Source organism: Ciona intestinalis, unplaced genomic scaffold (assembly GCF_000224145.3).
Source record: "Ciona intestinalis unplaced genomic scaffold, KH HT000076.2, whole genome shotgun sequence".
NCBI classification, from domain to species: Eukaryota; Metazoa; Chordata; class Ascidiacea; order Phlebobranchia; family Cionidae; genus Ciona; species Ciona intestinalis.
The window spans coordinates 353,413-381,329 of record NW_004190398.2 but is presented as its reverse complement, the minus strand read 5'-3'; the positions used below and the strand labels follow the sequence as shown (position 1 = coordinate 381,329).

Below are 27,917 nucleotides of genomic sequence, written 5' to 3'. Positions count from 1 at the left end.
AGTTACATTCATTCATAAATTTACATGCATGTTTTTTTCGTGCTTTTCAAACCGAGTTCAATATATCAAAAGTTAAACCTTTGTTATCTAAGTTTTTAAAGGCGTGGTCCCTCTTAAATCACAACAAATGCGTAGCAAAATGTGGATAGACTGAATCGTTTTATTTAGGGAGAAATAAACTACTTAATGACGTCACCATCTACATATGGCGAAAAGGCCTTGAAAAACCCCTTGCGAAAAAAAATTAATGTAAAAAGAGATTTCTGATTCAGTATAGTCTTGTCTCCAGTGTAAGAAGGATGTATCTGTAGTGCCATGGATTTAAACCAAGTCATTTCTCTGGCGAAGAAAAACAAGAAAGATGCGACGAATCAAAAAGTAAGGGGCAATTTTTCTTTAAGTTAACTTCGTTACTAATCTTGTATTTCAGAAAATCCTTTTAGTTCTATATCAGTATTAATTCTAGACGTGCTCAGAATACAAAGTGTGTTTTTTATGTAATTTTGTCCTTATCCGGGTTAAAACGTTTGGTATTGATGCCCATTAGCCTATGCTGTCAAACATTAAAGTAAACGGTGCTAGTGAAGAATTCTTCCCCACCTTATTTGTAGACCACTAACCCCTATTACCACTAACCCCTATAACCACTGACCCTTTAACCATCAACCCCTGACCACCAACCTAGCACTTTCCACCATCCTATTCCGCTATATATACCAGAGGATTCTTTACTGGTGCCAAGTAAACATATAGGAAATAGTCATACACAAGTATACATAACTCAGGCCTTAATATTTTTATAATAGGGTGGGGGAAGATAGGACACCTTTAGTACATGATATCCAAACATCCTTATCGTGTTTTAAACAGTTAGCAACGGTCTATGAGAGTTGTGAGCATACAGTTTTATAATTCTTTGAAAGTTTTTTGTTCAATACCAAATGAGAAGAGAAAATAGAATGAATAGGTGTCCCATCTTCTCTCACCCTACTATACATTCATCAACCTTATGAGATTAAGAAGACACTGTAGTGGTTGAGTGTGCTTCGGGCACAGATATATAATATATATATTTCATTATCTAAATTTCACTTCATGCATAGTTGTCAGCTGGCATAACGCCGACGAAACTTAATAGTTTCCTTTTCCATAATATAACAATGACATTGGAATACAATTGTTGACAATGATTAGGAAATTGCGGCAGTTTTTTGTTTAATGACGGTACACACCACCAGTGTTATTTCATGCTGCTATACAATCTTGGTAAATGTGGAATTACAAATGCTTTTACACATCAATCACTACAACACCTCGTTCATTTTTATATATATTTTTTCTTTTAGAAAATTGGTTACTCTTCAATATATTTATCAATCTTATCAAATTAGGAGGACACCTCATTGATTAAATATTTATATTTTTTCCTTTAAGAAAATTGGTTACTCTACGGAACCTAAAGCCGCCAAGAAACTTCAAAAGAATGTCGACCCAGCGGCTATTCAAGCGTTTCTCCGCAAAAAGAAAGAAGACGAAATAAAACAATGTAACAAGATACTTTTGTATAATACCTAACTTTATCATATAATATTTATGGGTAGTGGGTAGGTTAGTATGGGTAGGTTAGTATTTTTATTTTTGCTACAAAATTGTACTTAGAAAATGGTGAATAAAAAATCCTAAATTTGCCAGCTAATGTAGTTTATAAATTGTTCGAAAAAAAAAGGAAAAAGAAAAACGTTGAAAAAAAAAGAAAATTTATTATATTTTGATCGAATTATATATAAATAGGCTTTTGCTGTTTAAAATACTTTAAACTTTGGTACTTTCCTTAAAAATAATTGGATGAAATAACTAATTTTAATAGTTTTATCGCAATTTTAGTAAAACATGCAAAAAAGAAAAAGGAATCGCTTCAAAAACTCCGTGTTGATGCAAAACATACAAGGAAAGCGAATGCAATGGCCAAGAGAACAAAGGATAATTTACAGGTCAATAACACATATATATATAATATGAATGAATATAACTTACTTTATCCTCGCGTGGCCGGAAAACGACAGTCGTTATCACACGGGTTTAAAACCTCGTGCCAGCTTACGAGTTACCATGTATGTTACTTTGTGGGTGATTATTTTTTTTGGATTTTTTTCATTTTTTTTATGTATGGCTGATAATTTGGACAACCCATTAGTGACCACTGGGTTGGAGCAATTGCCGTTAAGTGTCTTGCCCAAGGACACATACGCCCATAATGGTAGCAGCGGCGAGCCTTGTAAATACATAGTCTGGGACAAGTAGATAGATACAGTGTTATTCTTTATTGAAATAAGAGTGTTCACATATTCTCTTAAGGTTTTCGAGTTAAGTAACTTTTATATGGATAGTGACATAGTGTTATTGTATTTATATGTATATATATATATATATATAGGCTATGACTTTTCTATGAATTTGTCTAAATTGTATTTTTAGAATATCCAGTGATTTTTATACTCATTTAAACAACCTTTTTTGTAAATAGTGCTATCATATATTTTAGGTAATCATGGCTGTCAAATTGTTTTTAATTTTTAGTAACTTCAGAGTGACAATGTTAAAGTGTGATAACACTCACTGTGACCAAAAGGTTGTCAAACATTAGAAACTTCATTAATTAATGTGCAATATCATTTGACTCCCCTCCTTAGTAGCCAACACCAGGGTGAACCTATTTTAGAGAGCATAACTGTGGTACCAAAACACATGATTTCACCCCTGTTTTTAATATTACGTTACCCAGTCCTTGCAGAGTGAACATATTTTAACAGGCCTAAAAAGTTGTCAAACATTTTTAATTAATGCGCATTGCGCAATATAATTTTACCATAAACCCGTTTTAAGAGTTAAAAACTGGTTAAAAACTATAAATATCAGATATATAGAGGGGAAAGTTACCCTATTGTCACCCCTGTTTAAAAATTAAGTTACCCTATCTTTGCACCTATGTTTATAAGATAACAGGGATAATCTGAATGTTATACATCTATATTTATTTCATACGTTTAAATAAGAAGGTTACCCTGACCCTGTTGTGACCCCTGTTTTAAAAATTAAGTTACCCTATTTTTACACCCATGTTTATAATTATAACATGGATAATATAGTCATACAACAGGCCAAATCTGAAAGTGATACATCTATATTTATTTTATATATACATAGGGGAAAGTTACGCTATCTTTACACCTCTGTACATAATATTACAGGCCTAACCTAAAAGTTACACATGTATATTTATACCAGATATACAGAGGGGAGGACTACCTTGGTTTGCATAAAGAGCAAAAGAAAGAAGATTTTCAGTTAAGTCCTGAGGATGATAGAAGACATAAAGCTTTCATGAATAAGATTTATCATAAGGTAAGTTTGTTATTTGGTATGGGTGTGTTATTTTTGTGTTGTAATCAGGGGGAACATACTTGTCAAACTGCATCGATTGGCATTCTATAATATTCCGCAATACTTTTTTGTTATCTCTGAGAACATTACACACGTTTTTCTTGGTATCTATGTGCTACCCTAGCTCGGACATTTTTCTGTATCTAGTCAAATAAATCCTAAAAACAGCTAGTGTACTTTATAAATGTTTTTTTTTCATCCTCAAAAAAAAGAAAAGAAAAAATGTAAATTTTTTTGTCTAGCTCGGAAATTTTTTCTGTATCTGGGCAAATAAATCTTAAAAAACAGCTAATTTACTTTATAAATGTTTTTTTTCTAATGTACTTTATAAATCCTAATGTACTTTATAAATGTAATTTTTTTTGTATGTAGGCTAATGGATTTGAGGGAGGTAGTAGAAGCAAACAGAACAGTCTGCTCCCTCCAAGTGAGGAGGAGAAAAGAAAAATTAAAAAGCAAGAGAAACACAGAGAGCGGGCAAGAATCGCTGGTGCTGGACTCGATTTTAACTCCCTTTTAAATCTCGCTGGGAAGCAAGTTCCTGCTGAGTCGGATGATGACAGCGATGATGACTCGTCACATTCTGACACAGGTCGGTTAGTAAAATAATATATAGTAGGGTGGAGGAAGATGGCACACCTTTAGCCTAATTTTCAAGTGTTCTGATCGTGTTTTAAACAATTATCAACAGTCTATGAGAGTTGTGAGGAAACGGTTTTATAATTCTTTAAATGTTCTTTGTCTACTACCAAATGTGACGAGAAAATAGAATGAAAGGGCTTCCCATCTTCCCCAACCCTACTATACTATTGTTTATTGTAGTATACATGGCACTGTGGCAAAGTGGTTAGCACGCCTGCCTCTAACCCAGAGTTTATGGATTCAAGGCTCGATGCTGCTACCATTGTAGCACGTGTGTTTTCTGGTAAGATACTTAACAGCAATTGCTCCAACCCAGTGGTTTCTTAAATGGGCCTAAAATGTCAGCCATACAGGAAAAACATAAAAAATTCAAAACAAAACAGTCACCAACAATTACAAAAAAAAAAATTCTTGCACAAAATAATTATATACTTGAAAACGTGGCATCTCGTTCACATACGTGGTAATTGTAAGGGGCCACTAGGTGTTTAAAACCGAACACCAACAAATGGTTATTAGCATATTTTTGGTTTTTAACATTCATTTTTAAATAAAAGATTCCTCTGACGATGGTGTGGCCAAGGAAAAATATGAACGTGAAAAAAGAAAAAGGAAAGAACTTGAAGCTAAATTAAAGGAACTCAGTGGAAAAGGTTTGTTATTTCCTTTTTTAAAAGTTTTACAATATTAAAATATATATATTATGTAGGAAATTTTTTAAAGTTTATTTGTGACATGGTTACATTTTAAAGCTAAATTTTTCAAACATGTCAAATGTTTTTTGACTATTTGTATTGTATGTTGTTATATTTATGTATTTTAGATTTACCATATAAACTAAAGCATAATAAATTTGCTTTAATGACTCCTGTTTTCCTTTATTACAGTATAGGCTGTGTAAATATTAGTAAAGGCTCTTATCTGTTATCATTGAAAAAAGAGCTCATAAAAACCATTGTTTTTTTAATTTTAAAATTGTGTATAATAACTTTTTAGCCATGTTTATTAACAGTTTTAATTCATTTATAAGTTAAAGGGTAAATAATTTATTCTTTTTATTATTTCAGGCGTAAAAAGGAAATCTGAAGGTACGACATCTGGTTCCCCAAGCTTTAAAATTGGGAAGCTGGACAGAGGTCTCACAGAGGAGAGTAAGCAAGCAAAGATCAAGGCTCTAATGGATAAATTTAAGAAGAAAAGCTCCTCCGGAGGTGAAATGAAAAAGTCCTCTTCCTCTCCAAGTCTCTCCTCCCTCTCAAAATCGCTCCCAAAGGAAAAATTTGACGTAAGATCAAAAAACTCTTCAAGCAGCAGTCATAAGATGTTTCCTTCAAAGCAAAAATTGCCCAGCGTTAAAACGAACTCTTCGAGCAGTAGTTCACTTTCAAAACCTGCTGAAAACAATTTTAAATCCAAAATCTGGGCAACTGGATAGAAGGAAAAACGAAAAAGTTCCAGAAATTTCCAAAAACAAAAAAGTTTTCGACAAAAAAGTGCCTTTGAAAAAAGAGCAACCAAAAGTTCCGCAAAAAATGCCGACCAACCCGTATTTACAAGCCATGCAGAAGCAGCAGGCGAAGATGAAACCACCTGAGAATAATTCGAATGGAGTTAAAAAGAAAGCACCCAATCCTTATGCAGAATTGCTTGAACAAGCAAAAAGGTACAAAATCTTGCAATCTTTGTGTTTTTGATATTTTTCCAGCAGATTAATAACATGACTGTTAGAAACAATATTTTGGACTATAATGATGTATACTTGTAAATTGACTCTCTCATAGCGCCATTACCATTTACTCTTTTCTTTTGTGTTTGCCTTTATGCTTAAGCAGAATTTTTAATTAGGTTAAAAATTCTGTCTATGACAACTTTAAGTGTAACTGCTACTAAACAATGTCATCCCAGATCTTATTAAAATCTTAAAAAATATAACACTTATGGTGATTTCTTTAACCTAGAACCGATTATTATACATTTGTGAAAATGTTTAACGAAACCTTGTTTACCCCATTACTTACAATTATGTCAATCCCACACAGGGCAGCCGAATCCTCGAAATGCACGTTGAGTGTATCGAGTGGTGGGGTTCGAAGTAATTATCCACAAGCTTCGAATAACAACCAACGACCACCTAACCAAGGTTAAATAGAAATCCTTTAAAACCATCCAAATTAAAAAAAAAAATTAACATATTTTTTAAGAATTTTTAAAAAAATTACCAAAATATGACTTGGGCATTGTCCGCTGCCATGGGCAGTGGTACGTGTGGCCGCCTCTAGATCAGTGCGTTCCAGGCTCGACACTGTTACAATTGTGGGAGTAAAAAAAGACACTTAGCCGCAATCACTTCTGGCACAGTGGTCCCTTATGGGTTGTCTAAAATAAATTGTCAGTCATACATTATAAAAAAAATAGTACCAAAAAATTTTTACTTGTGGTAAGTAGCCATATTGTGTATAAAACAAAAAAAACTTATGTTATAGTAACTGTCATTGTGCCACTGCACGTTAAATAATTAACACTCATTTTTTACCATTTTTGATTTATAAAAATTTACCTTTTCCAGGCCCTAAAGGTCCACGTTCAGCAGCAGACGAATACAGACGTAGGCTGGCTGGTGCGCACGGGCATCCTCTTGCTAGAGGGTTTCCAAATGGGTTGCCTGCAGCTCTGCGGCGTCCCCAAATGCTCGATTCTGACGATGATGAGTATGACTCGGACATGGAGGGTTTCATTGATGACAACGGTGGGTGAAAATAAATATTTACCCTTGTTTTAATTGTTTACCCTTACGTGACTGGACATTAAGAGTCATTATGCTTCAGGTTATTTTTACACACCCTTTGTCCACTTTCGAGTTAACGCATATGTAACTTTGTATTTAATTTTTTTGGATACTTTTTAATACATAGCTGACAATTAAGACAACTTATAGAACCTAAGTGACCATGGGGTGCCTCTGAGCTAAAGGCAGGCACACTGACCACTGTGTTATGGTGCAGATCAAGTGCTTGCAATTGGAGGCAAGAATAATTTATTCACAGTTTTTTAAACACAAATTTAGTACATTCATTTTGTTAATAAATTTTATGTAAGTAATTCAAACTTTTTTTTAATTTGTCAATAAATTTTATCTGTTGTGTAGCGTATGTCGGTATGTGAATGTTTTCAATTTTTATTATATATCATACTGCGACAAGCATAAAAATGTACAATTTGTTTTTAGATGAAGGAGCTTCTGATGAAATTTCTGCACAAATTGGAGCAATATTTGGTTACGATCGAAGCAAGTACGGCAGAGAGAGTGAATATGAACTTTCCAAGATGGATGTTTCATTCAAAGATATCGAAAGAGAGGAAAAAAGAAGGTAAACCATGTGACGCAGTTTTTGTGCCTGTGAATTTACAAATGTTAAATATTGACATCACTTATGTTTGCATTTATAAAGTTGCAATGACATGCTGTTTTAGCCATGTATAGTTTAATTTGCATTCTTTTTGATCTTGGCCCTGATTTAATTAATTTATCAATGTTGTTTGGTTTCAGTTTAAAGATCGCACAGCAAGAAGATGCCAGAGAAGCAAAACTGGAAGAAGAGAGAAAACGAAAGGCAATGAAGAAAAAAGGGAAATATTAACCAAATTAACGTGGTTTCGGTGTCGCACTGTGATATTAGGCAATAAATTGTGGTTTAGTTCAGATCACAAAAGCATGTGTGTGTAGCAGGTTATGAATATATAAGTTTAGGGTATTGTTTTGATGCATTGCCCTCTGTTGCATGTCAGTGCCATCGTTAGTTTTATTGTTTTTTAAATTGCCTTACTTCGTACTGTCCTACCCAAGTTAAAATGTGAGGACACTCGTATATTTATTATTAAAGGCGATACTTACATTATTTTTATTGTTTTTGCAACAGTTGTGAATGAGTGGTATGTCGGTGCAATAAAGCAAGCTGAATTATGACATATTTGACTGTTTGGTTCGTCGCCACATACTACTACTACGTATATAATGTAGTATCTATGTTCACTATATCGACTATTTCAGTCTTATGTATTCTCTGTTTAATGGACAGTATGCAAAATCACAAATCAAAAAGATTTTTTTTAAATGCAAGCTTTAAAAACCTTAAAAAATACACTGTGCTTATTCAGGCATACATATGGACATTTTTACAGTGTTTGTTAACTGGTTTAGAATAAATACCGAAAAAAATTAAATGCCTTTAGTTTTCCATGCAAAAAATGAGTGTTTGTATCCAGCAAAATTACGTAGCCTATATTTTAATAATATTTTCACAATATACCTACGTTTTGTATACGTACATCATAAATATTCCGCAAGTCCGTATATAAACGTGCTTATCTACCAACTCTGATATTTAGAACACGTATGGAATCAAATAAAATGTGTAAAATGGAATTTAGCGTCGAAATTTCGACCAATTTTACTCTCTAAAATACAACACCCCAATAAATAGCTTCGGCGAGCCGACCGACAGTACAGCTCCTTTGTACGCAACCACGCACTGACGCTAAAGAGGCGCCCATTTATTTAAGAGCGTGAAAAAAAGCGAATCTTTGAAAATATTTACTTTGTTCATCTTGCTCGTCAACTTCGTAGTTAGTTAAAGCGGCCGCTTGTTGCCGCGTGCACAAGAAGTATAGTACGTGGAATTTATTTTAGAGTCTAGAATTTAGAATCTACTTTACAGCGTAGATTATTTATAAAGTTATTTTTGTGACTTAAAAACGTCTTTCTATAGTTTCTAAAACTTGTATTATCTGATTATTTTCTATTTTCTGATACAGGCTGTTAAGTTAAAGCTGTATGATGTGTTAAGGAGGCGCACACTATGACATTGGATTTTATTTTACACGTTAAACGACGGAAAAGGGATTTTAATGAGAGAGAATAACATTTAATATAAAATGAAGCTGCTTTTTATTTCTTTTTTATACTTTTTATCATCAAATGCAAGTAAAGATACTGGTAAGTCTAATTGTCATACAATATTTTATTATCATTACTAATACTTAGTTTTGCTTGTTCTTTTTGTAGGAAGTAATTGACATTATTAGTTTCCTGTATTGCAGTATATGCATATGTCTTTTATGATTAAAAAACTTTCTAGGTGTAGCGACCATGCTTATTTTCTTCTCTAAATATATATGCTTTGTAATTGTGTTTTAACGACCGTTGTTTTGTCGCTATATCCTGTCTTTTCATTTAAAATATTTCTAAATCTTCGCTATCGTAATCGAAGACACATTTAAAAGTTATTATTATTGTATTTATATTTGTACATATATAAAAATCTAATTCAGCAAATAAATAGTATTAAATAAACGGTTCAATAGATTTCCAATTGTACACAACATAGAAATTTTTAAAATGAGCATGAATTAAAATCTGTAACTCTAAATGTAATTTTGTCACAAACTATCTTTACTATGCCCTATGTTTTGTAATGTACAGGTAAAGTTTTAATATGGTTTAAATAATACAAAAACTGATGGTGTTATTAATAAAGTTGTGTGAATAGAATGATTTATTGTGTTTGTTTATTTTTGCCGAATCAAAACACTGAAATTGAAACTTGGTTTAAATTCAACTGTTTTGATAAACCTTTCATAAATGGACAAGTGCCATTGTTTCTTAGCTAGATGGGTAACAATAAATTTGTTGGATAGGGGAAAAATGCTTTCAGTTTTAAATACAACTGTAACTTTAATATTATTTTAGTTGTAATAATAAAGTTATATATGCTAAAATATTGGTGATAGAATAAAAACACAAATTATATATATATATATATATATTTAAAATACCTTTATATAATAAAGTATTTATGTAAAACTGTCTCAAACTGTCATTTTTAAAATTTGAAATAGGTTTTATTCTTTTTAGCTTTTAACATCCTTTTCTAAGTAAAGTAGGTTATTTGTATAAAACTGTATCGACTGCAATTTTTTAAATTTAAAATATTTTTTTATATTTAGCTTAATAGCTTTTAACACCTTTTTTATTAGAAACTGTTTTTTTAAATTTAAATTATTTTTTAAAATTTTTTAATATTAAAAATTTTTTTTAGCTCTCAACGCCCCTTTTTTATTGCTCGCAAATCATGTTGATATTCGATTAATTCCATCTGGTGAGCCCAACAACACAGTTATCGTGGCTTCAGACTTAAAAGGAGCATTAGCCTGTGATTTCTTCTTTGAGGAACAGCATATCTACTGGATTGACTGTCTTAATGGAAGGGTATATAAATAGTAGCTGTTTTTACAAATAAATTTTGTTTAATAGGATTATTTTTCTAGAGTATTGTTTGATATTTTTTGTTTAAAAAGATAAAATTCAATTCTAAATTATATATGTTATATTTAGGGTATATTATAGTACAAGTTTTTACAAATAAATTTTGTTTAATTTCAGATAATTGAGAATTTTCTAGGGATTGTTTGATAATTTTTTTTTAGAAAAGATAAATTTCAATTTTAAATTATGTTATAGAATACACAGAACTTTACTTTTACCACAAAATAATCTTTCATGATAAGAATTAAAATAAGCAAAAAAAGGAATATATACAGTAAAAAAATGCCTTTTTTTCCAAAAATTTCATTGACGTTTTTTTTTCAAATTCAACTTTTCGACAGATCCAGTACGTTGACATGACGACCCCACAGCGCAAAAAAATGGACGTACTTGTTTCGGGTATGGTTAAACCTGAAGGCCTCGCATGCGACTGGATCGGTCGAAAACTGTACTGGACAGACCGTGGAACAAAAAGAATTGAAGTTAGTGAATTAGATGGAAGTCACAGGAAAGTTTTACTGTGGAACAATCTAGACCTTCCGAGAGCTATAGCAGTGGATCCTCATAACAGGTTTGTTTAGAACAGGTGTCCTAAACTTTTGCTTTAAGGTGGCTGTACACAGTATCCGTCGTACGAATTCGCATGCGAAGTCGTATGCAAACCCGTGTCCAATTCCGCATGCGGCAGCGAAATCGGGACAAAACGGACAAAATGTACGATTTCCGGATATTGTGTACAGCCAGCTTTAGACCTTTTTTAATTTTGTACAATTTTTTGGGACCCTTTATGGTTGTTAGTATAATGTATACAGTACTTCATGTTTGGTATAATTTCAGTCACCCATAAAATTCAGTTAGTACTGTTTAAATCACTTGCTCTTATTTTGTGAGGACTGATCTGGTCGTATGGCACACCATGGAACTTTTGTATGGTCTGTCATAGGTGCCAAACATGTAATACTGCAGGGGTCCAGGAGAGGCAGGGATAGTTGAACATAGATAAAAGCTGTTTTAGGTGTCAAAGGGAGGCAGGGATAGTCAGACACAGATAAAAGCTGTTTTAGGTGTAAAGGGAGGCAGGAATAGTTGGACACAGATAAAAGCTGTTTTAGGTGTAAAGGGAGGCAGAAATAGTTAGACACAGATAAAAGCTATTTTTGGTGTAAAGGGGGGAGCAGGGATAGTTAGACACAGATAAAAGCTGTTTTTGGTGTAAAGGGAGGCAGGGATAGTTAGACACAGATAAAAGCTGTTTTAGGTGTAAAGGGTGGCAGGAATAGTTAGACACAGATAAAAGCTGTTTTTGGTGTAAAGGGGGGAGCAGGGATACAAATAATTAGACACAAATAAAAGCTGTTTAGGTGTACAACTAGAATACTAAAACATATGATATTCCCCCTGTTTTAAAAGTAGTTACCGTTACACATATGTTCTTAGGTACATGTACTGGACAGACTGGGGCGAAGAGCCGAAGATAGAACGTTCTGGAATGGATGGTTCACAGAGAGAAGTTCTGATCAACCAGAATATTTACTGGCCTAATGGAATCACACTTGATTATGAAGAAGGGAAAGTTTACTGGATCGAAGCTGGCCATCATTTTATTCATCGTATTAACTTAGATGGCTCACAGAGGTAGGTGTAAGTGCATAAGTGACGTAATGAGTAATGACACGCTATTGTGTAAATGTTACTTTTTTTAAATATCTCAAAATTTTCTTTAAAATACTAAATTTTTTCTGAAGTTTTAAAAAGGTCCAAATTTTTGCTTAAAATCTTTAAAAGTTCATTTTTTCTCTCAAAATCCCAATAGAAGAGATGTTCAGCAGCAACCACGACAACAACTTTTTAAAATTTTCGAAATATTTTTTTGAAAATTTCAAATTTTTCTAAAATTTTAAAACGATCTAAAATTTTTATTTAAATCTTTAAAAGTATTGTTTTAAAAAAAATCTTTAGAGAAGAGATGTTCAGCAGTAACAACGACAACAACCAGCTCGTTGTTCCTCCAACGTCCCAGGAGTCAAGCGATCAGAGTCGCTCCTCTAACTCTACATCCACGAACATCCCTCTCTCCTCCGAGGAGGGAGGAGAGTGGGTGGGAGCTCTGGAGCATCCCTACGCGATCACTCTCTTCCGGGATCGAGTTTACTGGTCCGATTGGAGGACCTCATCTCTTTATTCCATCTCGAAAAATCAAACCGAGGTTCCTCGTTTAGTGAAAGGGGACATCCTGTCGCCAATGGACCTACAGGCCTATAACTCGCAGAGGCAAAAACCAGGTTAGTAAAATAAGTATGGACATTTGGTTGTGTAATATAATACATAGTAGGGTGATGTAGGATGTGACATATTTTCATTGTTTTTTTAAGTAAAAATAAGTTTTGGTTGTATAATATGGTACTTGGTAGAGCGGTGTAACATGGTACATTTTTTTTCTTGTTTAATTTGGTAGGGCCTGGTAAAGAAAGAATATTTAAAGATTTATATAACTGTAGCTCTCAAATCTAAAACAGCATTAAGAATGCTGAATGGTTAAGAACACAATCAGAAAATATGGTTTTGGGTGCTAACTGTATCCCATTTTGATCTTACCCAAAAGTACTACACATTTGATAGCAGAATAAGGAATGTTAAAAGTGTCTGTAGGCTATAAATTTTCATTTTTTTGCTGGTTACATTACCCATTTTTCTACAGCGATCAGATTTTTTGTTTTCTTGTACTTAAGTAAGAAACCATGTAGTGTATACACTTACAAAATTAGAGCACTATAGCTTTAAAATATGGGTGGAAACTGTAACATTATTTGTGTGTAATATTGTGGTTTAACTGCTGTGTGTATTCCTGTGGTCTAAGTTTCTGAGGCAGTTTTTAGAATTTTTAGCTATTTTGTAAGTAATGCAAAATGTTTTGAACTCCTTAAATTCTTCATTTGGGCGTCAAATTTCAGATTGCTCAGAATATATCTTTCTCACTGTTCGTATTCCAAAAGTTTTATCATAAAATACACATTTGGTTGAGCAAGTTATTTGATAGAGATATGAGTCCAGGATAATCTTGTTGTTTGTTTAATCTGTTTGTGATTACTGTGCCATCAAAACATTAAATTTAATGGATTGTGTACACTGTACATAGGCCATAAAAATTAACCTATTTCCGAGTACTTTTTTTTATCCTACATTTCACCCATTTTGAAAACCTAAAATGTAAGATAGTAAATAGTAGTAGGTAGATGTGATATGTTATAGTTGCTTCTAAATGTGAGGAATTCTAGTGTTATAAAAATCGTCATATTTTTTTCCATTGTGCAGTGCCCACACAGCAAATATTTGTTAACCACTTCATCATTTGGTAGCCTAGCTTTCAGTAGACCCAGGGCCCATATTCTATTTGTGATCACTCTGAAGTTGCTTTATCAAGCCATAATGAAATTGTATTCGTGCCAGTGTTTCCAAACATTTTTTTCACAGTGTTGCCAGATTTTAATGATAATTAATTCAAACTTATAAATACAGAAATTTGGTTTTAGGCCAAAATTGAATTTATAAAACCAAAATATATATATATATTTGTGTTTTACCTTTCCCAAACATGTTTTTAAAACGTTTGGAGTAGAAAATCAAGGGAAGTCTTTTGCCTATTGTCTGTTTTGTGGTGAAGCTAGTAGCTGAATTTACCCCACCCTACCACCGCTTGGATTTTATCCTATTACATCGACTTATGACCAAAGTACAATTCCTTTGGTTTGGGGTTTATTCTTAAGAAAACCTTAATATATGCCCATCTGAGATCTGACACTTGTGTTTGTTCTATTACTATTGGTATCTGTGTTTGTTTTGATGGTATGTAAATTTAATGTTAGCATGACATTGATTGTGTCATGCTGCCAGTTAACTTTTCTGTTAGTTTTAGTCAGGAAATGATATCATAATTTCGTTGCGCATCACTGCTTTCAATGGTCTTTGATGTGTTGCTCCTATTGTGCAGAGTTGGCTGCTCACTTACCTTTACTAGAGTAGTTATCCGGCCCACTATAATCTGAAAATGAGTAGCAGTGTTGCCGTTTCACTTTTCCCAGTGTTTCCAGATTTAAACTGAAAAATTTCTGACTTAATGTTTACTTTTTAAAAAAAGGGAAATTTAATTTTTTTTTACAAAAATAAATTGTTTAGGTAATTTATAATGGCAAATTTAATTCAGTTGCTTAAACATTTAAAATGCCGCAAAATTTTGACTGAAATTGTATAAACGCTCTTCATGACCAAAATAACTTCAGAGGCATTTATATCAACACTACTTACCACATAACGTTCATCAATCGAATTCAATCCAAACCATGAATCACTCCATACATGAGTAACCTCATAAGTCTAGTCATTCGATGAATAAAGCTTGCAGTTAAACTGATTTTCTCAGCTTTTATTAGTGATATTTAAACACAATTCACTGTTTAGTGTATGTTAAAAAATAAAAATAAAATTCAAAAGCCAAGTTTTTGAAGAAAAAAACATTGGTCCGATTTTTTCAGCTTTTATTAGTGGTATTTTAACACAACTCAGTGTTTACTGTGTGGTAAAAAATAAAATAAAACTTAAAAGCCAAGTTTTTTGAAAAAAAACATGAAACTGATTTTCTCAGCTTCTATTACTGATATTTAAACACAACTCAGTTTATTGTGTTTGAAACTAAAAAAAGGGAAAAAACAAAACAAATTTTTTAAAAACTAAAATTCCCTGCAGGCATATTACTGTTGCCGCATCGTTTTGCAATTTTTTTTGGAAAAAAAAAGTTGTTTTTTTTTTAAAAAAAATGTGCCGCGCAACACTGAGCAAATCCCTTGCATAAACAACCCATCTCTTTTATTATAATTACGCTGTGGCCTCCAGCTTTGCGAGCTCAAGTTACAACGATCATTCGTGAGCAATCCAGCAAACTGTCCACCTCGTATCAATCTCTTTTTCAACTTAATGCCTAAAAATTTGTTTTCGATGCAATGTTTCAAAATTGCACCCACCAACGAGATATTTTCTAAACTGGTTTAGATAGGCAAGCGATTTTGGCTGGAAAATGATTCTATGCTAATCTAAAACATTATTTCATTAATGGATTTATGTTCACATTGGTATTATAGCCTGATGCTGAAAAAATGCGGTTGAAAATTGCTTTGTAAAAGTTTTAAAAAGAAGGCACACTACTATGTAAAAGTTACCTAAAAGTATTTTTGTTAATACATTAGTATTATAATGCTAAAAAATGCGTTTTAAAATTACTCTGTAAAATCTACGTAAAGACCACTAGTATGTAAAAGTTACCTAAAAGTATTTTCGCCAATAGTTTTTTGTTCATATCAGTTTTGAAAAAAATAAATAACAATAAAACCATTCAGTCAATTTCTCTTTATAATGTCACTCTTTGCAAACCTGTGTTTTGCGGCCAATTCTCTATCTGGATTTCACCTTTAGCATGACCTATCTATTCCTGTGTCTTCATACGAACCACAAACCCCTAGAGAAAACTGCTGCCACCATCGGTTTGGCATTCGCACGCATTATTTCCCTAGGTATATACACTCTTTGGTGCAGTGGTTACTGCTTTTTTGTGTGTTCTGCCTTTTGTAGTCGTGGGATGCTATATATAATTATTCTGATCAAGATTCAAGATCATTTTGTCAGTAATTTCATGCCATCAATATTTTGTTGGACTAAAACATCATTTAAAAAAAATCGTCACCTTTTTGTGTGTTCTGCCTTTTGTGGTCGTGGGATTCTATATATAATTATTTTGATTAAGATTCAAGATCATTCTGTCAGTAATTTCATGCCATCAATTTTTTGATTGACTAAAACGTCATTTAAAAAAATGATTTCTGTATAAGTCTGCCAAGTGTATTTGTTTCTAACTGTACTGTTTCTTATAACCTTAAAATCCTATGTATATAATTCACGTTTTAGCGTTATGCTAAGTTTTCTAACGTAATATTAACCAGTTACAAATACCAGGAACGCAAAATGTGGATTTCAGGACATAGTGTTTGGAAGACTGCCATGTTTTAAAAAAAATGCAAAAAATCTGCCCCCATTACCAACATGGTCTGACTGTAGATATGGTTACACATGGTTTATCTTCAATGCTATTTTCCCTCTTGTTTATATGAACTGCTTTTGTGCGTGCGAAAACAATAACACCATTCGCACGTAGAACACCATAAAAACGCTATTTTGCAGAAATGTAAAAGACGTTTTATTAGTGTGTTACTGCCCCTAATTTTTTGTTATTTAAATTTTAATATATTTTTTCAGTAGCGCATTCTTTAGTGGCGACTATGCATTTTAAATGTTCATTGAATTGTTTAACACCTAATTGTAATACTTTCATAGTTTCTCAAGTTCATTGGAATTTTGTACAAAACTTAATATGATTTGTTATTAATAATAAAATATGATTTGTTCTTAAAATTTATATTTCTATATTTAATATGAAAGTATATAGATAGTGGGGTGGGGGAAGATGGGACACCTTTAGCACAAAATATATAAATATCCTGGTCGTGTTTTAAACAATTAACAACAGTCTATAAAAGTTGCGAGCACAAGATATTATAATTCTTTAAATTTTCGTTTACTAATAAAATGTACGAGAAAATAGAATGATAAGGTGTCCCATCTTCCCCCATCCTACTATATATACTTGTATTTGTATAAATTTGCAAAATTGGCAAAAAAAATTTTAACCCCCTAACCCTACCACATACCCCCCTATTACCTCTCCCTACCCCACCTGTAAGTTAAGAAGTGACCCTGGGCTTAAACCTTCCACAAAAACCTCCGACCTAAAAATACAGTTTTATATTTCCCCCTGCACACCTTAGATTATATAACAAGTTGCATTTGTAGCTTAAACTTGTCACAGAAATATTGATTTGGTCCCAACCTTTAGCACTTGCAAACCAAAGGTGTATTCGATTCCACCAATTAAAACTGCACGCTTAGCTAAAGTCTGCAAAATTATGGGTTTCTGGTGCGCTGTATTTCACAGCAGAAAATTTTAATAATTTGAAGTTAAAATTTGTTACCAAAAACATTCATTGTGGTAAAGTATCCTTTTAAAAATTGCAATTTTAAAGTTTAAATTTTTTTGGTCTTTTTTATATTAACCTGTGTAAAATTGCCCAAACAACCTGGCTTCGAATTGACCAATTTATAGTTTTGATTGGCTTAATTGAAATCCTATTGTCCAATTGCGTGCTTGTTTTGTCGTTTTGCAACGATTTTCATTGAGCCATAGGTTTCCAAATCAAAGTTTCTGCCAAATTTCAAGCACCTACCAACTGATTTTGTGCGTTTATTTTAAAGGAAGGGGGCAATTGAAACTAGGAATTTTAATCGCAGTGTAAAAGTCAAGTGCCTGACACTTCAGAGCTCAAATTTTTAATGTTTTCTATCCGTGCCCTGCAGTCTGTTGAATGATCTATGCTTAAATGTGCGTTTCATGGCCCTGGCGTGCGTGTTTAAGGTAGATTACCTAGTGACGAAAGATACACGACTTTTTTAGTATTGGACATTCTAATAAATGCATAGTCACGGAAAAACAACTTTAAATTAAATTCACTGTCTCACGTTTTCTACCTTCTCCACTCTTAAAAATCACAGTTGGAATTTCAATTATTAATATTGAATTTTGGGCCAACTGCTTTGTACTGCTCAATAGTCAAACCACAGCGCAATAGCATGGTATTATCGCGTTTTCCGAATACTTATATAAATACCACAAACTTCCGTTAGCACTTCGTTTTTTTCCTTTCATCTTACTTAATTTAAAACACAATATGCCTATTTTAGACCAACCGGCCAGTTTTTGGCCACAAACTGTAAAGTTAACCTTTTTATCTAATTTCAAAATATGTAAAGCAAAGTGGCCACATACGTAGTAAAGATAAATTTAGCATTAATTGCTTCACAAAATTAGCCTGGTCATTTCACGTTTAATTTAACTTGACATTACCAAGACAATTTCTAAGCTACTGAAATTAATTACCGGTAAAAACCAGCTTAAACAGGATAAATCTGCTCTAAACCGGATGATAACTTAACAGCTAGGATTTGCAGCTTTTCTGTGCGTCATTTTTGACAGACAGTTTGCCTAAGATATAATTTTGAGCCTATAGCGAATAACAAGACCTACTGTTTATGTTTAACAGTTAAAACTACGTATAAAATTCAGGTCTTTTTAATTCATTATGTCTTTGAATTCGTGCAATTTTGGGAGAACAATAGCTTTTTCAGAAGTAATTTATAATTTTGAATTGTAAGCAAATAACAAGACCTACTGTTTAGCAGTTATCAATATCATTCTATGTAAAAAAAGAGATCTTTAACTGATTGTGTGTTTGAATTGTTGCAATTTTGGGTGAACAATAGCTTTTTAATTTTGCGTTGAAAGCAAATAACAACTTTAACAAGATCTATCATTTAGCAGTGATTAAACTACAGAAAAATTCCTTTTTTTTAATTCATTATTTTATTGTGCCGTTGAATTCCGTGCGAGAACAATGGTTTCTTTCAGAAGTAATTTGTTATAATTGCATTCCATTCTCTCAGTTTAAACAGCAAATTCTGTTGTAAAATGATTTCCTATTTGCACAAGTTAGGAATCTCAATTTAATAACCTCCGCCACAAGTTTCACCTCATAGCCAATATTTGTCGTTGGGTTAAATGAGGTATAGGATGTTTGTTGTGTCATAAACCCTACCCGCAAGCCAGCCTAATTACTCGCACTTTATTGGTTGATCTGGATTTACCTAATAAACGTAAAGCTTTTGATATTTTTAATAAAAAAAATGTTTTTGGGGAATATTCCATTTCATATGGGATTTCTTTTCTAATTTTGGTCGAAGAAAAAATTAATATTTTTAATAATTTTTTTTATTTGTTTATAGGATTTCTTGTCTTTAAACTGGAATTTCCATTTTGATTGAAGAAAATTTGTAATTTTGTGTTGTCTAAATTAAATGTAACGAAACATTTTTTTTATACTAAAATGTTTAATTTTTTTATATTAAATTTTTTTTAATTTTTTTTTATATATCGCAAATAGACTGCGTGTATAATCTAAAACAACAAGAATAATTGTTATTTAAAACCGAAACATAAATGTCCATTTGTTACCCAGTCACCCATGAGTATAATAGGCACCCTCTAAAAGCCCATGGCTTATTTTTGTATCTGCTTATAAGCATTGCTAATTATTACATTCCAATGGTGTATTGTTACATAACAATGCCCACTGTCATATGAGGTTAGAAACTGGCAAGTAAATAATATGGCCAGGTTCAAATTACCGATCAATAGGGTTGTTGATGTTCAAAATTCTAAATTTTAACTCTAAACTACAATTTAAGAGCTTTAGAAAAACAGCAAGTGTATAAGTTTTCGATAAAATTGTATGTTTTTAATGTGGGTTATTATTATTTAATATTTGAAATTTATTAGAAAAAGTATGTCAAGCCGAAAATATTGAAATTATTCAATAATAAATAAAATTCAATTCAAATCGATAAATTTATCCCAAAAAAATTGTTATAATTTTAAAAAATATCATGAGCCAAAAATAAAAAATTATTTAAAAATCACTAAAATTCAGTACAAATGGATAAATTCCCCTAAAAAACTAGTGTTACTTTCTCCATTCAGAAACATACACCTCTTTTAGTAAATATAAAAGAAATTTGACCTGCTAGTTTATTTAAAAGAAATCATGATTTCATTTATTTAAAAGAAATCGTGGTGTGTTGACCCCTTTTGAGGCATCCTTGACTGAAACTAAAAAAAAAGAAAAAAATTGTCTTTTAAATTTATTGACCACGACCCCCTACTTCCTGCCTCGATTTGCTATCGGTCATCGCCACGTGCGCTTAACCGTGAAAGGGAATGCGCCGCCCCGCTAATCATTAAGGGGGGTCACTAAGGTGACGCTGTATGACGACAGACAGACTGAGAGTTTTCTTAAGCCCTCAACTGTATAGTGTAGATTTTTTCATTTACACAATTGTTTATTTTTGCTTACCCACAATTGTTTAGGTTCCCTGTTATTATGATATTGTTTATTTTTTGTTTGTTTTTCCTGTTATTTCATCTTGTTTCTTTTTTGTTTATTTTTACTATTATATGCTGCTGAAGTCCTGTATTTAAAACATTAAACGACAAGTTTGGCGGTTTTCCTGTTTTTGTGATATTGTTTATTTTTTGTTTAGGTTTCGCTGTCATTTTATTCTTCTTTATTTTTTACTATTATATGCTCCTGGAGTCCTGCATTTAAAACATTAAACAAGAGTTTGGCATACACCAATGCTTCACCCTTTAACACCCATAACGACCGGATTTCCGAAACTACATTTCACACAAAAACATAAATAGCCATCACACAGAAATAACACAATTTAACATAGATGTTAAACAATGCAGCTGAAAAATCAACCAGATTAAATTGTCAACAACGTTTTTATTCACCAATACTCCAAAAACCCATATAACAATAAATTCTTTATACCATAAACCATATTTCAACCTAAATAAAACAATTTATCTCTTAAAATTAGTAAACCATTTTCATAGAAATTTGCTGTAAAATATTTCCCCCTTAATTAATACTTTGTTTTTATCATCTAATTAACATGTCTCATTTACTTGAGTTATTTATCCAATATAAGTTTTCTTTCTTGTCATTAAACTCTTGTGAGTGATTTGAAAATCAGGATAATTGGCAAATCACGTAAACAAAGCAAAACCACAGCAAACAGTGGAGTTAAGTAACTTTAAAAAATTTTTACAGAGAAATTATTTAAAAGCATTTTTTTGTATTTTAAACTAAAGGTCTCAATTTTTTTAGTTACCTGTAAAAGCACTTGAATATACATGTTTCTTTTACAAAAACATTATCTAGTTTGTGTTTTTAACTGTAGGTATCCATTTATAGTTCTGTAATAAAACAAAGAGCATTTTTTAAAACCGTATTCTCACGACTCCCATAGACTGGTGTTAATTGTTAAAACACATTCAGGATATTTTATTACATGCAAAATGTGTCCCATCTTCCCCCACCCTACTATATATTTTTTGTACAGTTCAAGTTTACATTTAAAACCATATGTAAAACTATAATGCATAGAAAAAGTTGTGCACGTGTCTGTATTTTTATAGAGTGGGTCTCCTATTTTACAGTTACCTCTTTCAAAATCGCACTGTGACCAATGTAATGTATATATGCTAATATGACAGTTGACTACCTGCAGTTGTAGATACACATAACATCCCGTTACCTATATGTTTTCACACCACTTGTATCTGTTGCACTTGTAAACTGTGTTAGTGGAACTTTGACACGTAGCCACACGTTCTTTTTGTTTGTACAGATTTTGCTGCTAGTTTCATAAACTTTGTTCTCGTTACTGTCGTTACAGTGTTTTGTATTCACACAAATTTGACGTTTTGTTTGTCGCACTTTATAGGATTATCCCCACAAGCGCTAATTGCTCTGTGTGCATATTACATACAGTGGTTCATGCTTTTTAATTAAAAACTGTTTAAAGAGATTTTCTCAATTGACCCACAATGCTGTCACTGTAAACAAGTTAAAACCACTCTAAACCGGAAAAAGCTAGTGTTTAGGTGCACAGCAAGGCAAGCCAATTTTGAGCTGCAAGTATAGCTACTGCAGACCACACACCAATGCCAAGGCACTTCTTCCCTACCTAGTTAGCGTCTGCCAATTATTATTGTTTGACCTAAAAGTGCAATCTGGGTGGTCCTAGCAAAGTGCAGGGTTACAATCCATGGCCGCCTAATTGTTTACCAAACATCATAAACTGAACTAGTTATAATACTAGCTGCTGTATTAACATTTTTTCTCTCGATTTAATCCTGGTTTGATTGACAGGTCCTAATCCGTGTGGTTCCACGAATGGTGGATGCTCACACTTATGTCTCCTCTCACCCAAGCCCCCATATTACAAGTGTGCGTGCCCGACCGGGGTCCAAATCATGAAGGACCGAAAAACATGTAAACACGGTAAGCCATTGACCCATTTAGACACACCTTAAACATAAATGACAACTTTTAATATAAAAACTCAGATCAATCAGTGTGTCATACATTTTTTGCAATTATATTTAATTATTTTTGTACAAAAATATCCTTTATAAAATATTTTTGAAAATGAATAAAATATATAGTTTAATTATCGAAGCTCATTTGTCCTAAATTTTTGCCAAATATAATAATGTAAATATAATATATGTTTCATACAATTTTGTATAATTTTGTTTTTTCTTAAACATTTTTGAAGACCGATAAAATATATATGTATATATATATATAGTTTAATTATCAAAGCTCAAATTAATTAGTTTGACATAAACTTTTCCCTATATATATATTTCATTAATTTTTGTATAATATTCTTTAACATTTTTAAAAAACCGATAAAATATATATAGTTTAGTTATCAATGCTTAAATTATTTAGTTTTTTATAAATCTTTTTCTACTCTGTATGTATTTTAATAAATAGTCATTTTTACTTTGTTTTTAAAACCTGAAAAATATATAGGAAAAGCCATCAGAATCAATGCTCATTGTATCCCTCTATAAAAAGTATTTCTATATAATATATATATATATATATATATATATATATATATGTGTGTATGTGCAGTGGCGCAGCCAAAAAAAAAATAAGGGGTAGGTTTTAATGAAAAAAATTAAATTTTTTTTAAAATTTTTTTAAGAAACATTATTTGGGGGGTTTAAAAAGGGGTCACGACCCCCGAAACCCCCTGACTGCGCCACTGTTAGTGTGTGTGTGTTTCAATAATTTTTATTTCATAGGTCCAGACCAGATCCTTCTGCTTGCACGAAGAACAGACATTCGAATGATTTCGCTCGACACTGATGACCATACGGATGTACTACTGCCTGTAAAGACAGTGCTGAATGCAGTCACAGTGGATTACGACCCAGTGGATAAGTTTGTGTACTGGACGGATGAAGACAGAAAAGCAATTCTCAGATGTCATCTTAACGGCACAGGTATTTCTATGTAAAGAACGTTTTTCTGTCTAAAGTACAAAAAAAATTTTTTGTCTTAAGGTACTGGTAACAGAAATGCTTTAAATTTAAGTATAAAGGTATAGGTTAATGGGCCAGGTTTGGCCAAATTTCAACTCCCATGCAGTGACCTGACTTACGACCTCACTCGTATAGTATAGAAACTTAGAAAGTATGCCTTATGGTGTATGTTATGGTGTGTAACCTATAGTGCTAAATACAATCATGATTTGAGCAGTTTGGGTTAGGCATTTGGTGTATTTTCTGTACGGTAATCGTAAGTTGTATTTTGAAATTTAAATATTCATGTTTTTGATTTTTTTTTTAATATTTAGATTTTTAATCAGTTGTCGCAGCTTTTTAAACAATGTGTTGCCACACCTTTTTGCTTGTTCTGCTGGTGTAACTACCAGGTGTTACGTAATATTAGAAATAGAATTACCCTGCTGATGTTTGGCCAGATGGTAAATGAACCATTGGTACAAAAAAACTTTAAATTTTTTATTTTTTAAGTTTTTTTTTTGAAACTTTAACAAAATTTTCTTTACCAAAAAAAAACTGTAACAATATTTTTTTCATAAAAACTTAACAATTTTTTTTTTCAAAAGTAAAAACAAAAAAAAAACTTCTAAATATTACAACAACATTTTTTTCTAATATACTATCCCATTGCTTGTTTTAATGGAACGTTAATTGCACAATACAGACATTTCTCTTTTTCCACTTTTGTATTGAAAATCATGAAATTTAACACTCAACTTGACATGTAATGGTCACGCATATGAACCCCACCCATGTTAAAATAACTTTGTTATTACGCGAATGTTTTGTGTCTGGAAAACATGTTTCGATTTATTTTATAACAAGTTAGCATGAAAAATTGTGGACTCTATAATAGGGCTTAAAAATACCTTTGACTAACTCAAAGTAGGACTGGCATTAGTCATAAAAAGGCCTAAAAATTTGTATGCCTTTAAACTTATAGTGACTAATTGTGTTTTGTAATTCGATTTAAATACAAAACATTACTAGTATAGACAATTCTTCAACTTTAGTAATTATATGGTTTGACATGCATTAATTTTTGCTCTAATAAATGAGGTTCCCTAGTTTTTACAACTATGAGTGTAACTGTATTTTAACAATGTCACCCCAGATTTTGTTAAAATCTTTTACAACTATGAGTGTAACTGTATTTTAACAATGTCACTCCAGAGTTTCTTTAAAATTTAAAAAAACACAACACCAATTGGTTTTTGTGTGTATATTTAAATACATTTCACCTAATAATTTACACACCATTTTTTACCTGGATCTTTTTTTAGGTTCTGAAGCAAATCAGAGAAAGCTTGTATTTTAACAATGTCACCCCTGATTTTGGAAAATATATTACAACTATGAGTGTAACTGTATTTTAACAATGTCACCCCAGATTTTGTTAAAAATTCTTTACAACTATGAGTGTAACTGTATTTAAACAAAGTCACTCCAGATTTTGTCAAAAATTCTCCACAACTATGAGTGTAACTGTTTTTTTTTTACAATATTACTGAATATTTTTTTATTAATTGAAACACCATTTTTAACCTGGGTCTTTTTTTCAGGTTCTGAAGCAATTATCACAGAAAACTTGGAGCAGTCGGATGGCATGGCAATAGATTGGGTTGCAAGGAACTTGTATTGGACAGATACGGGTAGAAACTATGTAGCAGTGGCACGGCTTAATGGGACATCCCGGAGAATTCTTATCGAAACTGAGATTGACGAACCAAGGTGATTTTATTTTTTTTGTTTTTTTTCTGTGGTAACTTGTAAGCAGGCAAGAGGTGTATGAAACAAAACATTTGAGTTATAACTTTTTTTTTAAATTAAAATTGTGATTTTGAATGATTTTTGTTAGTTTTTTTTGTGGTAAATTCCAAGCGGGCAAAAGGTGTACGAAACAGAACATTCGTGTTATTAAAAAAAAATTGATTTTATATAATTTTTGTTAGTTTTTATGTGGTAACTTGTAAGTAGGCAAAAAGTGTATAAAACAAAACATTTGTGTTGTTTTTTTTTGAAATAAAACAAAATTGTGATTTTAAATGTTTTTTTGTTAGTTATTTATGTGGTAACTTGTAAGCGGGTAAGAGGTCTATAAAACAAAACATCCTTGTTTTTTTCTTTATATATATAAATATAAGTTTTTATCTTTATATAGGTTCTTTACAGAAGTTGTCTAAATTGTCAGCTTCTAAATTGTAAACTAAAAATTAAATCATTCCAAAACAATTGCCCATATTTATTTTTGTGTTAACAAAATCGGCACCAGTTGTATAAAACAGAACAGCCGTGTTAGTTTATAAAATATTAACTTTTAAGTACAAAAAAAAATGAACCACAAGCAGTTCTACTGATCCAAATCCTATGACATCATAACTTCCTTTATGACATCATAGGCTAAAATTTATTGCCAGTTTTTAAATTTATTGCCCTCAATTTTACCCCCATGTTATTATCACAGCTGTGTTGTTAAGCGCTGGCGTACAATTTTGGAATTTTATTTTAACATTGTTTTTGTAAATTTCACTATTTCCTTTTTTATTTTTTTATTATATTTAGCATAACGAATGATAATATACTTAAAAGTAGCATTCTTTGGACGGTACGCGTACCAAACTAGTCAGTACTGTTTAAAAAATTTTTTGTTCAAAGTTCGTAAAAAAAAATTCCAAAAAATATGTTTTTTTACTAAAATACTTTTTGTGAAAAAGTCAAAAACATATAATTTTACCAAATTAATTTTTGTAAGAAAGTTCTGTAAAAACATATATATATATATATTTTTTTTTTTTCTAAAATATTTTTTTTACATAGAGCAATCGTGGTCGATCCAACTGCTGGCTATTTCTACTGGACCGACTGGGGAGAAAACCCCAAGATAGAACGTGTCGAAATGGACGGCACAAACAGAATTTTGTTCGTAAGAAAACACCTAAAATGGCCAAACGGTAATTTGATTTTATTACCTTTTTTAGATTAGTGATCATTTTTAAAGTTTTGTTTCTATTTTATTCCACCAGGTTTAGCAATTGACCACACCCATGGCTGGCTGTATTGGGCCGACGCATCGCTCGATAAAATTGAGCGGATCAAGCTTGACGGGACACAGAGGAAGATGTTGGTGTCCGGGAAGATACCACACATATTTGGATTCAGGTATTTATTTATATTATTTTGTTGTTCTATTTAAGCATGAGGTGTAAAAATTCACCATGTGTGTCTGGTGTATAAGAAGACACCCATGTTATAACTTGGCAGTGAGCATGAGGTGTATGATTACACCATGTGTGTCTGGGGTATAAGAAGACACCCATGTTATACCTTGACAGTGAGCATAAGGTGTTTAATACACCATATGTGTGTGGTGTATAAAAATACACGGATGTTATATATTTAATTTGACCACAGGACACTAAAAGATTGTTGTTTTTTGTAAAAAAAATTTTTTTTTTTGTAAAAAAACAACAATAAAGTTTTGGATTTAGGTGCCTACAGTATCCCATCTTATCCCACATTATTATATATAGTAGGGTGAGGGAAGATGAGACACCTTTAGCACATAATATCCAAATATCCTGATCGTGTTTTAAACAAATAACAACGATCTATAAAAGTTGTAAGGATACGGTTTTATATTTCTTTGAATGTTCCTTGTTTATTACCAAATGTGACAAAAAATAGAATAAAAAGGGTCTCCTCCCCCCACCCTACTATAATATATATATTGCTTCTCCATTTTAGACTACTAAACCCAGCCTTAAACTTTAAAACAGCATTCTTGGCAACTATCTCTACTGGGCTGACTGGCAAAGAAGAAGAATTGAACGAATGCGAATTGGTGATCCGAGATCCAGGGAAATACTCATAGATCAACTTCCTAACCTAATGGGGGTGAAGGCCACTGGTATGACACCTTTACCAGGAACTAATCCTTGTGCAAGAAATAACGGGGGTTGCTCACATTTGTGTCTATATACACCAGAGGTAAGTATTTGTGTGATTTTTTTGGTGGGGTGGGGGTTTTAATCCTTTACGGCGATCTTTCAAGGGTTATTTTTGTAGGTTTTAACTTATTTGAAGGCACTTTCTTTATGTTTATTTAGTAAATTGTGTTTTAGTGGGTTTATTTTAGTATTTTTTTATAGATAGTTTTTATCTTTTTAAGTTTGGGTTAAATTCAAAAGCTTTGCATAATCTGTTTTAACTTTTTTTTATTTTTTTTTATAATAAAGAAAATAGAACTATTTAGTAAAGTAACAATTTAAGACTTTTCGTATCTTGTACTATAAAACCAAGTTTAGTTTTTTCGATAGATCGTTTAGCTTAATAATATGCTCTGGATTTGAAAATACTGTATTTGAGTTA

At 31.9% G+C, this 27,917-nt stretch overlaps 2 protein-coding genes and 1 long non-coding RNA gene across 5 annotated transcripts in view; 2 read left to right on the top strand and 1 right to left on the bottom strand.

The window, feature by feature from the left end:
* The first annotated feature begins 229 nt into the window (after nt 1–229).
* On the top strand, nt 230–7,652 carry LOC100180491 (protein SPT2 homolog). The gene is made up of 11 exons (XM_002128790.5): nt 230–378; nt 1,435–1,546; nt 1,885–1,991; nt 3,286–3,402; nt 3,814–4,033; nt 4,641–4,736; nt 5,151–5,746; nt 6,123–6,223; nt 6,650–6,829; nt 7,310–7,451; nt 7,631–7,652. Exons 1-7 carry the CDS (start codon nt 316–318, stop codon nt 5,516–5,518), a joined length of 1,083 nt encoding a protein of 360 aa, XP_002128826.1. The 5' UTR covers nt 230–315; the 3' UTR covers nt 5,519–5,746; nt 6,123–6,223; nt 6,650–6,829; nt 7,310–7,451; nt 7,631–7,652.
* A 1,214-nt stretch (nt 7,653–8,866) lies between these two features.
* LOC778669 (low-density lipoprotein receptor-related protein 6) overlaps nt 8,867–27,917 on the top strand; it is a 34,602-nt gene continuing 15,551 nt past the window's right edge. For 2 of the 3 annotated variants that reach the window (XM_018815487.2, XM_026838387.1), the window contains exons 1-11: nt 8,904–9,076; nt 10,179–10,348; nt 10,747–10,976; nt 11,843–12,040; nt 12,365–12,687; nt 22,339–22,470; nt 23,289–23,489; nt 25,112–25,280; nt 26,367–26,500; nt 26,573–26,708; nt 27,326–27,536. In XM_018815487.2, the coding sequence (XP_018671032.1) occupies nt 9,016–9,076; nt 10,179–10,348; nt 10,747–10,976; nt 11,843–12,040; nt 12,365–12,687; nt 22,339–22,470; nt 23,289–23,489; nt 25,112–25,280; nt 26,367–26,500; nt 26,573–26,708; nt 27,326–27,536 (1,965 nt within the window). In that variant the 5' untranslated portion in view covers nt 8,904–9,015. Of the gene's footprint in view, nt 9,077–10,178; nt 10,349–10,746; nt 10,977–11,842; nt 12,041–12,364; nt 12,688–22,338; nt 22,471–23,288; nt 23,490–25,111; nt 25,281–26,366; nt 26,501–26,572; nt 26,709–27,325; nt 27,537–27,917 lie in introns of all 3 variants that reach the window. The other variant, XM_026838386.1, reaches the window with a different exon arrangement.
* LOC113475012 lies at nt 14,313–21,396 on the bottom strand. Its single transcript, XR_003396748.1, has 2 exons — nt 16,137–21,396; nt 14,313–15,997 (listed from the first exon to the last, which is right to left on the bottom strand). It is a non-coding gene; the product is annotated as an uncharacterized LOC113475012 (long non-coding RNA).

Bases quoted from the DNA above. Each gene is read 5' to 3' on its own strand.
- LOC100180491 (XM_002128790.5), top strand. From the start codon at position 316: ATGGATTTAAACCAAGTCATTTCTCTGGCGAAGAAAAACAAGAAAGAT. The intron at 1,547-1,884 runs GTAACAAGATAC...TCGCAATTTTAG, and splicing joins AGAAGACGAAATAAAACAAT to TAAAACATGCAAAAAAGAAA. The intron at 4,737-5,150 runs GTTTGTTATTTC...TTATTATTTCAG, and splicing joins AAAGGAACTCAGTGGAAAAG to GCGTAAAAAGGAAATCTGAA.